The sequence below is a fragment of the Heliangelus exortis genome, chromosome 19, assembly GCF_036169615.1.
Source record: "Heliangelus exortis chromosome 19, bHelExo1.hap1, whole genome shotgun sequence".
Taxonomy (NCBI): domain Eukaryota; kingdom Metazoa; phylum Chordata; class Aves; order Apodiformes; family Trochilidae; genus Heliangelus; species Heliangelus exortis.
In genome coordinates, this window is record NC_092440.1 from 8,147,189 (window position 1) to 8,162,337 (window position 15,149).

General features: G+C 39.6%; 1 protein-coding gene across 22 annotated transcripts in view; it reads right to left on the minus strand.

Moving 5' to 3' along the window:
• Nucleotides 1-131: 131 nt before the first annotated feature.
• The window catches only part of EP400 (E1A binding protein p400), a 47,574-nt gene continuing 32,556 nt past the window's right edge, over nt 132-15,149 (minus strand). For 9 of the 22 annotated variants that reach the window (XM_071763425.1, XM_071763442.1, XM_071763438.1 and 6 more), the window contains 20 exons: nt 14,766-14,897; nt 14,612-14,656; nt 14,355-14,508; nt 13,709-13,950; nt 12,997-13,170; nt 12,704-12,751; nt 11,561-11,697; nt 10,979-11,035; nt 10,785-10,863; nt 10,239-10,439; nt 9,129-9,174; nt 8,929-9,038; nt 8,088-8,292; nt 7,403-7,566; nt 6,835-7,041; nt 6,336-6,531; nt 5,640-5,770; nt 4,811-4,978; nt 4,001-4,078; nt 132-2,662 (listed from right to left, as the gene is read on the minus strand). In XM_071763425.1, coding sequence (XP_071619526.1) covers nt 2,390-2,662; nt 4,001-4,078; nt 4,811-4,978; nt 5,640-5,770; nt 6,336-6,531; nt 6,835-7,041; nt 7,403-7,566; nt 8,088-8,292; nt 8,929-9,038; nt 9,129-9,174; nt 10,239-10,439; nt 10,785-10,863; nt 10,979-11,035; nt 11,561-11,697; nt 12,704-12,751; nt 12,997-13,170; nt 13,709-13,950; nt 14,355-14,508; nt 14,612-14,656; nt 14,766-14,897 — 2,847 coding nt within the window. In that variant the 3' untranslated portion in view covers nt 132-2,389. The remainder of the gene's footprint in view (nt 2,663-4,000; nt 4,079-4,810; nt 4,979-5,639; nt 5,771-6,335; nt 6,532-6,834; nt 7,042-7,402; nt 7,567-8,087; nt 8,293-8,928; nt 9,039-9,128; nt 9,175-10,238; nt 10,440-10,784; nt 10,864-10,978; nt 11,036-11,560; nt 11,698-12,703; nt 12,752-12,996; nt 13,171-13,708; nt 13,951-14,354; nt 14,509-14,611; nt 14,657-14,765; nt 14,898-15,149) is intronic. The other 13 variants (XM_071763443.1, XM_071763445.1, XM_071763444.1 and 10 more) reach the window with 9 other exon arrangements.

Consider the following 15,149-nt stretch of genomic DNA (forward strand, 5'->3'; position numbering starts at 1 on the left):
CCCGGGCCGGGCACCTCGTGTTGCGGCAGGAGAAAAACCGCGGCTTTGGGGAAAAAGTGCCTGAGTTTCCCCTCCCGTGGAACGGAGACACCCCAGGACACTCCCGGTAGAGAAGGCAGGCCGAGGCGGGGTTATAAAAATGTACACTTTATTACACCTTCAGGTAGGATACATCACTACTCCTTACAGTCCTACTGGGTCAAGTACAAATGCTTATGTCTGTAAGTTATTTACAGGTTGACTTCTAACACACTCCTGGGAAAAAGACACATCAAAAGAAGGAAGAAAAAGCAAAGGGTGATTTTTATCCTCATTAACTGACCTAAACAAGAAACAATTGCCTCTTTAGACACCAGACCACAACGATGCAGCTTTCCCACTGCTGGAAGTGTTCCCACACACACACAGCTTACATGCACATAGTAAGACTAAACATTTAAAAGTAAAACAGGGGCTAATTAAGCAATATTTTTGGATGAGCAACACTCTACTGTACACAATGTCAGTTATCCCTTACCACTGCATTTGATCTGTGTTTTAAACTAATGCCACTCGGGACACTACCAGCTTCGAGGCTGGCAACAAAGTTCAGGTAATGGCACAAACCAGTGGTTCAGCAGGGTCAGGGGAATACTACTGCATGCACAAACAGCTTAAAAAAAAAAGAACAATGCCCCTCTATTTGCAGACCTGGGGTCCAAGAAAAAAGAGGATGCTGAAGAAAAAGAAGTGTAAAATTAAAAGGAAAAAAAAAACCAGGAACACTGTCTGACCCAGTGTTATGCTTGTGATCTTAACTGAACAGGCTGCACCCAGCCTACTTCAAACAGAGCAGCTGACTGGGTATTCTTTCTTGTTTAAGCCATTTGGATAGCTGGGTACCAATGGGTGTGCACATACAGAGATGGTAACAAAAGAGACTTTCCTTGCCTTTAAATAAGATTCCCTCCACCCAAAAGACTAAAAAGATTACAGAATGGGAAAATAATTTCAAAACCATCTCAGAAAAGGAATGTGATCATGTCTGAATTTTAGACATCGTGCAGTTTTATGGCCAAAATAAATCCATTCAAGCTACCAAGAGCTTTTTTGACTCTTGACTCAGTGCTGTTTGCAAACAGCAGTCTGGTTTGCATTTTATGCAAGAAAAGTAAAGAAAAGCCCCCACAGTTCTATGTAGCTTTTTGCTTGAGTGTTTTGTTTTGTTTTTGTAATACTAAGGCAAACTGATTTGGAGGAAGAGGCCTCGCTCTATTCACATCCAAAATACCCACCTGAAGATACATTCATCATTAGCTTTAGTAAAAGAATAGTACAAAAGTTAGATCATATTCTTTACACAGTTGAAGAATTAGTCTTAGATTTAATTTCACTATTCTCCCTGTCCCCCTGCCCCCCACCCCCCGAGCTGAAAGTACTGAACATTTAAACATGTTGCAAGAGCAGAATGAAACTGAGAGATTAAATTTTATGAGTTGGAAAGTTTCCTTGACACAAGTCCCATGAGAAACAGCTATGGACCATTTGTTTAGCTGTATCCAGCAAACAATTCTTTTACCAGAAAAAAAAAAAAAAAAAAAAAAGGGCTACACTTTTAATACACATCTACTATCAACACAGTATTTACGCAGCTCATGCCTAAAATATCCATTATCTTAAAGTGAAATATGAGAATGAGAGCACAGGTTGGGTGATTCAGTAAACTGTACACAAAACTACTAACAAACATTTTTTTAAAAGACTTACAAAAATGGAGCATGAAACCTTTCTTTTTCCTTTTTAATTACATATACTTACAGGCTTTCACATTTATTGGCTAAACTTTGCAGGGAGCACTTCAAATGTAAGTTAGACCTTCCAGAGGTATTTACCTCAAGCAAGAACACCACGCAGCTTTTATAGAGATGGAAAATTCTCTGCTATATGAGCTACTCCTGGTTCTTTGAGCAGCTTCCCCCTGGATACTGAGCACACATCCAAACTATAGCAGTTGTTTGGATGAATTGGGGAATGCTGCCCCGTATTCCCATGGGCAGTTTCTGGTGAGCTAACAGCTGAATTTCACTGATGTTTATGGCATATTACCACTTAACTCTTGTGAAACTGGGCAGAATTTAAACACAAGCAATGTTTGCTTTATCTGGTTTGAATGAGCACAAAGAACACTGGCAGAATGCATCTTGTACAGCTTGTGAGTGCTAAAAAGTTGCTAATACACTGAAGTTATGTGAGAGTTTCCATGTTTAAATGTTCACCTACAAAAAACCTTCTGCTAAAAAAAAAAATATAGAGGAGGTTTGTCTTCATTTGGATGTTTGGATTAGCTTCTCACTTGGCTTAGCAAACAAGAAATGTTGTGTTTCCCTGTTATTGCATTTTAATCATTAGTTCAACTCGGTTTAGTAGGTGCCTTCAATCTGACAGTGGGCGTCCTCATTTGTACTTTTGCTTGTTGATTCTGGGCTTCAGATGTTGCTGGTGTCTGGGCTGGGTTCTGTCCACCTGGAGCCTGAATCTGGGGAGATGCTGTTGTCACCACTTGCTGTTGGATCAGTTTCTGCTGCACGACCTGAGCAGTAGCAGTTGTTGCAGGAATTACCTGAACTTGCTGCTGACCTGCAGTCGTCTGAGAAAGTGTCACAGTTTGGGGTTGAGCTTGTACCTAAATATTAGGATGACAAAGCAATTACAAATTATTAGTTTGGTTGGCATTACCCTGAGCATTCACAACATTTCTCTCTAAAGAAGGCATCTCACTTACACAGATGTTTGTTCACTGCTGCCCACAGAAAGGGACAAAAAAAAATAAAAATAATCAACATCTCTTTGTTCAGAGAACAAGGTAATGAACACTGGGCAACTTCAGCTGCCTTTGTCAGAAGCCAAATGACTGCAAAGGCTTCTCCAGAGGAATATTAACTCTTGATCAATCCAAAAGGAATCCACCAAGCATTAAAAATGCAGGTAAAAAGAATGCCACATGTACACCTAGAATGCAGTTTTAAAATGACATAGCATGGCCCAATCCTAGTGCCATGGACATCAGTGCTGCGTGTGGGAAGGGAGTTTTTTATTTGTCTTTTTATCATGCACTTCAACAGTCCCAGAGTTATGCCAGCATCAATGATGTTTGAAAATCTAGCTTTTAATTTCCCTTGAAAAATTACCCAGGAGTTCTTACTGACTACAGAGGACAACTCAACTCGTGTTGACTGATGAGGTTTCTGTTCCCTGCTGCCTACCTTGCCCTTGAAGCATTCCCATCTGAGGTGGTTATCAGTCAGCTTACAACACTTTATCATCAGTCACAGATTTTATTCTGCACTAAAACTGAACCATAAACTGTGACTGATTAAGATCTGATTGGCTCAGATATTTGTGCATCAAAGGCAGTAACTTCACCACCCTCCCAAGTTAAATCATTCTTGTCAACCAGCAGAGTAAGTTACACCTGTTGCTAATGCTCTGCATGACAGGGATCTAAACCAAGGAAATGAACTGCCTGGTAGTTGGGGAAGGGGAGAGCAAACCATCAAACCTGCATCTGACCCCTGTCCTCTCTCATGTCTCACACCACATTTAGGACAGATACAACACCATTCTCACTTGGCACAGCCTTATGAACTGGAACAAAATAACTTGTAATACTTGATTTTTTGTAGAACAAACTCAGATGGCACTCATTAGTTCAATTATTTGCTATCTTGACAAGAGATCACAAGACACCAGTTTTTAAAGTGTCTTTCAGCTTTAAAAAATATTTTTTAAATCTTTTTCTCAGCTTATCAACAACCATTGATCCATCTACCAAAGTTTTAGACTAGAGGACACAGAGCAGGTGACTCAGCATTCACATTCATTTTTATAGAAGAGAACTTGGCTATATCATTCACAAATGCTGCCCATACCCCACAGAAGCTAAAAATTACACATATTCCAAATAAATAAGCTTTCAGTAGGATCATGCTTCTAGTGTTATACTTGACAAGTGCAAACCTACCTGCTGGGAAACTGAAACCATCTGCTGAATGTTGGCAACAGCAGCCTGTTGCTGAACCACTTGTGGAAGTTTTGCAACCTGCAGTGACAGGAAATTAAAGAATAAAGAATTGCTCATAGCAGCAAAACACCCTCCATACCAAAACTGCTACTGAGTGAAAACCTTCCCAAAGAGCTGTTCATGGTAAGCTGCAGCTTGGAATTCTCAGGGTTCATGAACCTTTGTAAAACTTTTTAGATCAGTGTGTTGAAGAACTGAGCTAAGAGAGGAAAAGCTGCATTTTCCATTTTAACTGCAACACACTTGTTTCCTCCTAACTAGATAGAAAATTGAAGGAAGCACAGAAAACTCTAATGGGCCACATTATCTTGAATATACTTTTTGAAAGAGTAAGGCTTCCAATTCCTAACCCCCTTCTTTTTTTCTTGGTTACACTGATACAGTTATGCAGAAAAAAACAGTAACTGAAGTGTCACCTACCCTTGGCTGCCAGAGCTTAAGCTGAGACAGCACCAAAAACCAGGAAGAGCTCTGGCTGAATTTTCCTTAGTAAACAAAACAGGGAATCCCTTGCTTAATAAAAAGCAGTGACACTATTTATTTCAAAGAGGAAAGGCTAACTTAGAGTTCATGTTGTTCCTCTGACCTGCTCCAAGGCCAAATATTCAGCAGCAATGAATTTTATTATCAAGTCAATTTAAACAAACACGTGACTAGAATAAATATGACTGGGTGCTAAACTGCTACATCACCTGTCACCTTTACAACTCTCCAGTCATCGTAGAGTTTTAAGGCTTAAAACTGTGTTACCTGTACCTGAATCTGGGCCTGCACTTGTTGGGTTCCACCTGGTTTCTGGGTTTGGGAAATTGGGGTTGTTAAGAACTGTGTTTTAATGGCAGGCTGTGTAGTGTAAGTTACTTTTTGTTGCTGTGAAGTCTGCTGTTGGGTTTGGACTGTAACCTGCTGAGCGTTTATCTACACAAGAGAAAAAAAAAGCATCAATGATTACAAAATATATACGTGGATTTTAAGGAACAGGTGTGCAGCTAACAAGATTAGTTACATTTAATTATTGAAACAAAATCCTCCCATGATTAGTAGTAGCAAAATGAAAAAAATGAAAGCTTTCATGCACTGACACAAATATTCCAAATCAATTTAAGTACTTACTGACATGGTTCTCTCTTACACACATGCACACACACACACACACACACACACACACACCATATGCTACTGCACTTCCAAAAGCACAAACTGGTGGCTGACTGACAGCAAAGCCCATGAGAATGCCATTTCAGGAGAAAATATACTTTGCACAAATTATATTGAAAACACTGAAAATCTTTGGAAATTTTCCATATTTGGTTATATGAGAAATGCCTAAACGGAATCTTAATCTTTGTTACTTAAAAAGGAAAAAGTTTGGGGCATGAGAAATCACACTAGACAACAGCCTTATTGGAAAAGTTAAGTACCTGACAAGGCACCAGAGAAAAGGTTCTCTCTAGATATACCCAAGGCTCAGCCCTAAAAGTACTGACTGACTCCCTAGGATTGTCCTCACAACTCAGAGCTCAAGCTTTACAACCAGAGAAGAATTACAGAACTCAACAGGAGACCAAGCAACAAGTACCTTTTGCTGCACAGTGGCTTGGCCCTGTGCAACCTGAGGCTGGATAGCTTTCTGCTGCTGTGCTGCTTGATGATGCTTGAGCTTTAGAAGCTGCTGGACATGCAGTGGCTGTGCAACTACTGTCTGGCCTCCTGAAAATTACAAAAATAATTAGAACTCTAAGAGTCTTCATTTTACTGCTTTGTCTCAGTAATCACAGCTTGCAAATACAGATTGTGCTTTTTATAGACCTATTCATCTGCATAGCTCTGAGCACCAATAACCCACTGATTTTAATGGGAATAACACATGATTTTGACAGTGGAGAATAAAACATTGTTGTCTTAGAGCATTAGATACCTAACTGTGTTCTAACAAGAATCTTCCTATAGGAAAAATTCTGTCCGTAGTAAAGGAGAGATTTATGAAATATGAGTTTTCCTATTTCCATTTTGCATTTTAAAAAATATTATGAAATTACCACGTCTTTATTTTGAAATCTGCTTGCCTACTCTCACGTATTTATAAAAACAAAACCAACCACATCTGGCTAAGAATCATGGTAACCTCTAGATTAAATGGACAAAGTCTTAGAATCAAACTGGAATGCAACCTCTATCGCTTCAGTCTTTCAAAAGTAGAAGTCCCACAGAAGACATTATTGGAAACAGCCTGCCTTTAAAATTTTATTATGTTTTAGCAAGTCTGTTGACATACCTGCTGCTTTCTGTGGCTGCCCAATGGCAACACTAATGCCTGCAACAGTAACAGGGAGTGTGGTGACTCCTGCAGATGAGACAACAGCAGCTGGAACAGACACCACCGGGGGCTTTGCCAAAGCAACCTGTGCTGCTTGTGGAGTCTGGGCCTGGATCTGTCCTTGTGCTTGAAGCTGGGAAGCAGGAACACGAGTCTAAGCAGTAAGGAATGAAGATTATTGTACTGGCACAAAAATATTTACTGCATATAACAGGTCATTATAAAGCAAGAGTTGGAAATATTCTACATGTAATTACTCCTTTACAGTAATACTCTTCAGAGATGGTATCAGTGGGTAAGTGCCACTAAAGCTGTATATGTCACAGCTGCACCTTTTGCACTCCCTAAATCATGCAAAGAGCACTTGTGCACTTGGATGACCAGTATCCAGTTCATTTAAACCAGCAAAGAGAATCAGGTGTTTCAGACTGGTTTTGCAAAGTCAGAGACAACTTACAAGACGAGCAACTTGCAGGTTTGTCACTGTGGTGCCTGCAAGAACTGCTCCAGGCCGAGGTGCTGTAACAGCAGTGAGCTGTTGAGTTTGCTGCTGCTGCTGCACTTGCACTTGTGCTGTTTGCTGCTGAGCTCCTTGCTGTGTCTGCTGTGCTGCCTGCTGCTGGGGAAGCTGCAGTTTCTGCTTCTGCAACTTGATCAGCTGCTCCTGCAAAAACCAAACACTTCTGTCATTTCCGATCTAATACAGGACAAAGGAAACAATGGAGATGAGTCTGGAGCTTTAAAAGAGAAACACTCTACGCCAGACTAGTTAAAATCAAGGAGCTAGGAATGCAATTAATTCCTTTATACAATGGGTTGCCAGTAAGTACCAGCAAGCAGGTTACAACCTGACCTACTGCAAGTGTTACCATCTGAAATGGCTGTCAGGCTCTGCCTTGATGAAATGTTACTAGGACCAAGTTTTTTAAGCTACATTTCACTCTAGGATCCACCACCCACTGGTAATGGTGCTTATAGCAACAATGACAGTAACCTGTCATATTACTTTAGAAGCATTTCCTCACCTGTGACAATTTCCCTACAGTTTTTATTTGAGCTGGAGACTGGGCTTGTGCTTGAGCTTGAATCTGTGGGACCTGGACCTGAGCAGCCTGCTGCTGCTGTTGCCTCAGAAGCTGGAAGTGAGCTGGGGTAATAGTTTTGCCAGAGAGCTGGACTGTTGGTGTAGCTGTGAATAAAGAAAAAAACAAATTAAAGATTTTTCAACATTCATTTTAATTCATTGATTTCACGTAAAAAAGCCAAGCTGCTATGTGAGTGTTTTTCTGCTCCAGCACAGTTTGTGGACTAACTACAAGTAAAAACATGTTAGAATAAACAAGATATTAAAACTGAGTAAATAATAAAACACTCTTTCTCCACACTGGGTTTTAGTTGAGACAGCCAGCTCTAGTATTTTACTGCTTGACTAATAAAAAGTTTTTTCAATTGTAATACCTAGGAGTCAAGAAGCTTTCTACTGCAACACTTTATCCAGAAATACTGAAGAAAAAGGTAATCTTAGCACCAACAGTAAAGCAAATCAAAAATCCTATTTTATTTGGTTTGTATTTTTTATTGTTTAACTGTGCTGCCAACAAATGAAGACTTTCAATATAGTGGGGCTATGGCAATCAAGACACCTAGAGAAATTCTGAGGCCCTTTATGTACCCTTGGAAAAAAAAAATCCATAAACCCAGAATAATTACCTGGTGTAACTTGAGTCACCAAAGATCTTGTCTGGGTCTGCACAGGTGTTAGGTTTGTAGTTACCACTGCTGATGCTGTCACTGATGTCACTGCACGAACTCCCTGGGTTGATGCTATGGTCACCAGCTCTGTGGAGGCAGCAGGTGCTGCTGCAGCTCTCTGCTGGGTATGCACCACTTGTGCAGCTGCAGTGCCTCCCGAAGTCTGAAAAGGAACAAAGACATTCTTATTTCTCACAGTTTCCATACCTCATAAAAAAAACAGGGAAGCTTCTGGAAGTGGATTCTAGAAAAAAAGATTTCAAAAATACCAAAGCATTGCAAAATCAAAGAAGATCCAAACCTTTCTAACACACCTCCCTGTTTTGATATGTGTCATAATCAGCAGCTGGCTAAATCTTTTTCAAAGACCAAACCCTCAATGACATAACAAAAATTTGATTTTACTACCTTGCAATTTTTTTGTTTTATCTTCCATAGTCTTAAATGATTAAAATAATAATAAAGATCATATAAGAATATGATGATACATAAAGATCATGTAAGAATAATAAAGATCATAATTAACAAAGAACAACATCGTTAGAGGCTGGAAATGATAATGGCATAATGAATTGACAATTACATCACTATTACTATCACAATTACTATTTTAAACATTAGGGCACTTTGTTCTGATAACTGTTCCAGTGTGTTCTGGTATTTTGGTATTAGAGAAGGGTTTGAAACAGAACCATATGATGCACATGGAATTAGCAAGAAGCAGAGCTTCTAATATCATGAAAAGCTAAAAAAAAAAAAAATCAGCCCAGGGACACAACCAGTGCTGTGATCTACTCACAGTCAACGTTCCAGGTATAACAGGGGAAGCCAGACGTTTGTTGATGGGCTGAAAGGTCGCAGCAGGGACTCCAGCAACAGTATTCACTATGACATTCCCACTCACTGTAGCTGAAAGTGAGCCAGGATTAAATGTGAGATTCTAAAAATGAAGACCCAAATCTCCAATCATTTCCAATGCCACTGCCAAAGGCTCCTTACCAGTCTGTATGCTCGTCCCAGTCACTGCTGTTTTGATGGTGCCTGCCTATGTAGAAGACAATTGAGGCAACAGTTCAGAAAAACAATAAAAGAAAACAGAATATAACTCTTACTCTACTGTGCTGTTTAACACAATTCCAGAGGTGACAAAGTAAGAAAAAATGCAGTAAAATGGACAGGTATTTCTGCACTTGTTCATTCATTTTCCAAATCAACCACAACTGGTGTATTCACATTATTCTGCCACACTAACAAGCAACTGGGGACCAGTCAAATGTTCAGTCAGTACTGGTCTTCTGACACTCTTGTTGGCAGAAGAAGGGAGCAATACACTGCTCTGGTGTGCCACAAACCACCAGTCACACATAAACATCACTTTGCAGCAGACAGACAAATACCTGTGGGTCAGAACCCATTCTCTGTCTCTTTCTAAAACAGCTGCAGCATTCTTGCTCTTCAACAAGCAAAATAAAATCACCACTGTCTGCACACATTAGTATGCAACTGGATTGCCTCAAAAAACAAAAGCCTCAGACCTGTCATTAGGTTCATTAAATCAAACTCTAGATTTAGGGAAGCCATGAAAACTTTGCATAGATTTCCAGTAAAACAACCAGGGTAGGTCCTGTAGGATGCAACATTCCACTTGCCTTGCAAAGGTTAATAAAGCTTTGGGTTTTAAGCTACCTTAACAAAGCAGCTCTTAGAGCTACTTTCTCTTTATTGCCCAAGCTCTCTGTATAAACACTGTTCACTGACTGAACAAATTTATTTGCTCAGGCTTTGATTAAACTAAATTCAAGTCTATACTGGAAGAGGCAAAAAAATCTTTGCAAAGGATGTGGTGTTTTTCCACCTCAGCATGCCAAGACATATTTTTATAATGGTACAAACACCATTTTAATAAATGAGCAAAAAAAGAAAACACCCAGCATACACAGGAAAAAAAAAAAACCCAGAAAGACACAAATAGCTTTTCTCTCACTATACTGACCTAAAATTCTCACTTTCCAGAGAAAATGAAACACACAAATACAGTACACACAAATATGGTACATACAGAAGAACTGAAGTGACTACATCAGAGGCACCGAGCCCTCCCTTTCTTACCAATACTGCAGTGTTGGCCACAGTAGTTACTGCAGTCTGCACTACTGCCTGTGGCTGCTGAACTACCTGTGCCTGAGCCTGGGGCTGAGGCTGGGCTTGTGCTTGCTGTACAGCTGGTTGCTGAGCTTGCTGCTGGCCAGCTTGCTGCTGCTGAGGCTGTGCACCTGTCTGCTGCTGTGCCCTCTGCTGTTCAGCCAAAGCCTAGGAAATCAAAGTGTGAGCTTCATAGTCTTCAAAACAGCACATGGAACAATCAGGAGGTTACTTTTTACAAAACAAAACACAACAACAAACAAAACCCTTTTAATTCTAAGCAGATGTTAAATATGTCCCTGCAGAGACAGTACATAAGTCTCTCTTCACTGTAGCACTCCAAGTTACATGACCTAGCTGGTTTCCAACTATCAGCTATACTCATGGCTGTATCTTAGAGCATAGCAGAAGCAATTCACAATCAACAAGCAAGGACAAGTATCACTTTCTGAATAATACAAGAAAAGTGGCCAGAGGAGGGTCAGGAATGTATAGCTGAGATGCAGACCATACCTTTTTCTCTTTTGCAATACGTTCTGCCCGGAGGGATGCAACTTGAATTGGAGGAAGTGGCTTATCATAGTTGATTCCACTAGAAATATTTACAAGACAAAGCACACAATTGTTAAAACACAAATGACTGAAAGTTAAAGCAGGAAAAAAGCACTTTAATGCAATTCGTAACTCATTTAAAACAGAGTGCCCACCTTTCTGCAAGCACTGATGCATGCTTTGGGTTCTTCTGGAAAGGATTCATGCCAAGTCTGAAATTGAGCAAAACTGTATTACTGGAGACAGAAAAAACTTAAAAAAAAATACTTAATTTCACATGTTTTAGCAGATGACACTGTGATTTTCGTGAAGTTTTCATGATATTCCCACCAATACTGGAGCCTACACACAGACATTTTAATAAAACCTCATAGTAAATATTAAATCAGTGCAGAAAAAGTTGCTGCCAAAATACACATGGAAAACATGATACTACTAAGCAGCATAGACATCAAAATGTTTACAATTCAGACAAATGGAACATGTGGATTATAAAGTAGATTAAAAAAAAAAAAAACAACTGAGTACACACCAAATTCATGCAGTAAGTTAAAGCTAATCCAAACAAAAGAAATACAAAGGTGTTCCAGTTACACAAGGCCAGGACACTAAGAGAATGAGTAAGAACAGAGGAACAGAAGTTTCCAACAGTGTAAAATTACTCCCAGTTGGGAGTGCAATTCAGAAGAGTTTCCAGCAGATTAAGAGGGAGATCAAACGATCCCAGTTCAACTTACAGAGGTTTGATGGGTGGACTTCTTTTCCCTGCAATCATTTTCATCATCTCAAAATGATTAGTATAGAGTTGCGTGTGGGTGGCACCCTCATCTTGAGCATAGATCTGATTGGTACGAAGTGGGCGACTGTTTTTAGTCTAAAAAATGAAAACAAACCAACTTTCAATTTCAATTTCACACTCCCAGGGCATTTTGTCTATGTACAAACACATGGTGAGCTTGTAGATTATTTTAAAATGTATTCCAACATATCTATCACAGATTGGTTTCTGCCTCGTGCCACTGATAACTTACTGTTACACAAAACTCTACGGGAAATATACAAAGAAAGAGCAAAATAAGGAGCAGTTCTCACGGTCACACTGGCATCAGCACTTGGGGACATACAAAATGGCAAACTCTAACTTGAAAAAGAATCTTTGCTTTAGTTCAGATTTTGCGAGTTTAATTCAGTACCCAAACCAAGAGCCCATTAGTTTAGGGTTATGCACAGCGCACACAGAGTATCAGAAAACCATCACTGCACTGCTCTCCCAGCAAAGCTATGTTAACATCCAACACATCATGCCAGCTAATGTTTGGCTTCTCCTAAGCAGAAACTGCCAGTCAGGGACAAACCTGCTTTTTAGTCAGAGAATGGGACTAGAGTCAGAAGTTCTAGATTCTGTCACTAAATTGCCGCATGGTTTGGAAGAAGTTCTTTATAATCATGAAATTTGTTCTGGTTTCTGCAGTGTACTCTCAGCCTCATTTACTAAAAGGTGCTTCAAGCATTACATTCACTATGTATCTGTAATCCACTCAAGCCCTAGTATGAAGTACACTCCTACAGATCTTAAGTACAATTGTTACAGTCCAGGTAAGTTACATGGTGGTTGTTAGGTGGAAAAATATCCACTACAGTTTAAATGAAGTCACAAACATATTGCATGATTTAAGATTTATCTATCAAATCCAAAAGCTGAAGTCTGGTGTCAATCCACTGTACCAGTAAAGAAAGGAAAAATAAATTTGGAATTTTAATTGATGTCTCAGAATTCAAGTAACACTCAACATGGATCTCATATGAATTATCTGCCCACCTCCATTGCTGCTAAATACCACAGTGTCTAGATTTGATTTTGAAAGAATACCAATGCACACCTTATAAATACTTTTTGTCTTCTTTTTAGGATTAGCTTCGTACATTAGCTGTAAAATAAGAAGGAAAGTTAGATGATCTTTTGTGGAAGATTTTGTTCAGCTGCTTTTTCTTTTCAAAGAAATCACATAAAATAAGTGGAAATCCTGATGAGGATAATTTTTATATTCTTTTAAAAGTTATTTATTTACACTGTTGAAACATTTTAACAAAAAGCAAGTGTTTATGGAGATAAGGAAAAAAAACTCTACAAACTTAAGGTAAAAACAAGACGCATCCCTCTGTGTGAACTCACCTTTCCTTCTTCCCTGGGGATTATGACATTTTCGTATCTGTTGCGGCACTGCTTTGGTGAGCGATAGACTCTGCTGCACGAGTTAACAACATCACTAACAAGGTCCCAATTGGGAGTGTGTGCTGGCGATACAACAGCAAGATTTAAAGGAAGCTCCAGAAGCTGCTTCACTGCCTGCAACAGACAAAAGTACAAAATGTTCAGGTGACAAATAATTCCTGTCTTCCAAACCTACCCCCATCTGCTTGTGTCCGCACACTCAGTGACACAGCTCAGGGCTCAGGCGATGAGTTCACCTACACTGACAGAGAATAAAGCAAGCCCAAAATGCAATTATGCAGATTGACATGCAAGAGAACACTTGGATATTGGTGTAGGAGGAACAGGGCTGCCATTCATGACTGTTCTCATAGCTGGGGAGAACATCCAGCTGCCTTATCCAACGTCTGGCCACTAGAAATAACGTAGAACATAGGAAATAGGACCTACTCGTACATTCTGCAGTTTAACCTTTCATTCATCCTCTGAGGAACACAAATGATAGGCAATCTGTTCTGAGTTATGTCAGCATAATGTCAACTAACCATTAAGAATTAGAAATGACCTTGAAGAGATAAAGTGCAGAATGAGCCATTTCTGAAGTTAGAAGCAAAAATACAATAAACGATAATAGCAGAAATAGGAAAACCAGAAAGTGCAGGTGTCCTCTGACCTGCAGGAGTGCCCAGTCTTCACTGATCAACCACTCTGGATTATCTTGTCCAGCCTCAGCAGCTGGTTTGACAAGAGTTGGCAAAGGCTTTGCAAACTGTGTTTGTTGTTTCAACAAGATGTTTTTCTTTTGCTCTTTGCCCTCTCGGCGCATTTTCAACATTCCTGGAGTTGCTCGATCAAAAAGCGAACGAGGTGGAATTACTGTCTCTCCATGACGTTGCTTTTTCTTCCTGCCTGCAGCTAAGGTAAATAAAAAATTTCTTGGTAAGTAGTTACTACCATTCTTTGATTTCTTCGCTACTTAGAACCTCAAAATGCTCCCACACGTGTACAAGTATTCCCCACTGCTGCTTAGAAGTGTCAGTAACTACACAGAACCTGGCACGTAGCAAAATCAGCCTTGTCCTCACTCTCATAAGTAGAATGTCTGTTTCCTAAAACAATTCTTTTACAAACACTTATGTGTCTAAATAGACAGACACACTGCAAGAACTGGGGCTTCCAGTGATTCTGCTGCTTAGAGACCATGGTGAGACAAACCTGCATTTCCTCTTTAATGGAACAAGTATGTAGCAGGTATGATAAATCTCCTTGGTTTTTTTAAGTTTCAGCAATAATCTCAGAACTTTTGAACAGACACTTACCAGATGGATCTGTTTTGTGTCGTTTACGTTCCTTCCTGACATACACTGGAGGCAGCTTTGCTTCTGGAATGGGGGTAGTATCATACATCAGGCACATAACAGAATCAATGTAGATATCATTGTCATCCTGAGGTGGAGTGGGAGGAGTCCAAAGCTGCACAGAACAAAATTTCCAATTACTGCAATATAGATTCTCCACTCATCTTTCTGTTTCAGAAAGTAAAAAGCCTGTTTGGGCTGCCTGGTGTTGTACTTACTGGCATTATTTCAGTTTGTCCATCTGGACCTTCATAGACAAATTCCTGCACCACAAAGAGAGAATACAATTCAAATGATCCAACTGAACCATGAAGGAAAAGGTATGCTCAGAATGACTGTTAAGAAAGAAAAACAATACTAATGAGGAATTACCTTGTTGTATGCATCCTCCCGAGTGTAGGTCAGAAGTTCCTCTTCATCCTCCCAAAGCATTTTTTGCTCTTTTTCCTTTAACTCCTTCATATGCTGGACTTCCCACACCTTCTTTGCAGTTTTCAATTCCATCTAGATGAAAGTTAGACTCCTTATAAGCTTTACACAGTAACAGACTCTGGATTAAAAGGTAATTGATTTGTATTTTCATGGACAAACTTACTGAACTTTGACATTTTCACACACAGAAATGTTATAGCAATTTCTCAACAGATACTTTCACAGTCTTTTAGAAGAGAGTTTTTGGTCTGTGCTGAGGGTCCTCAAAAAAGCAAACTAAGTATTTCAGTTAAACAGTCAAGACAACCAAAACACATCTCCTTT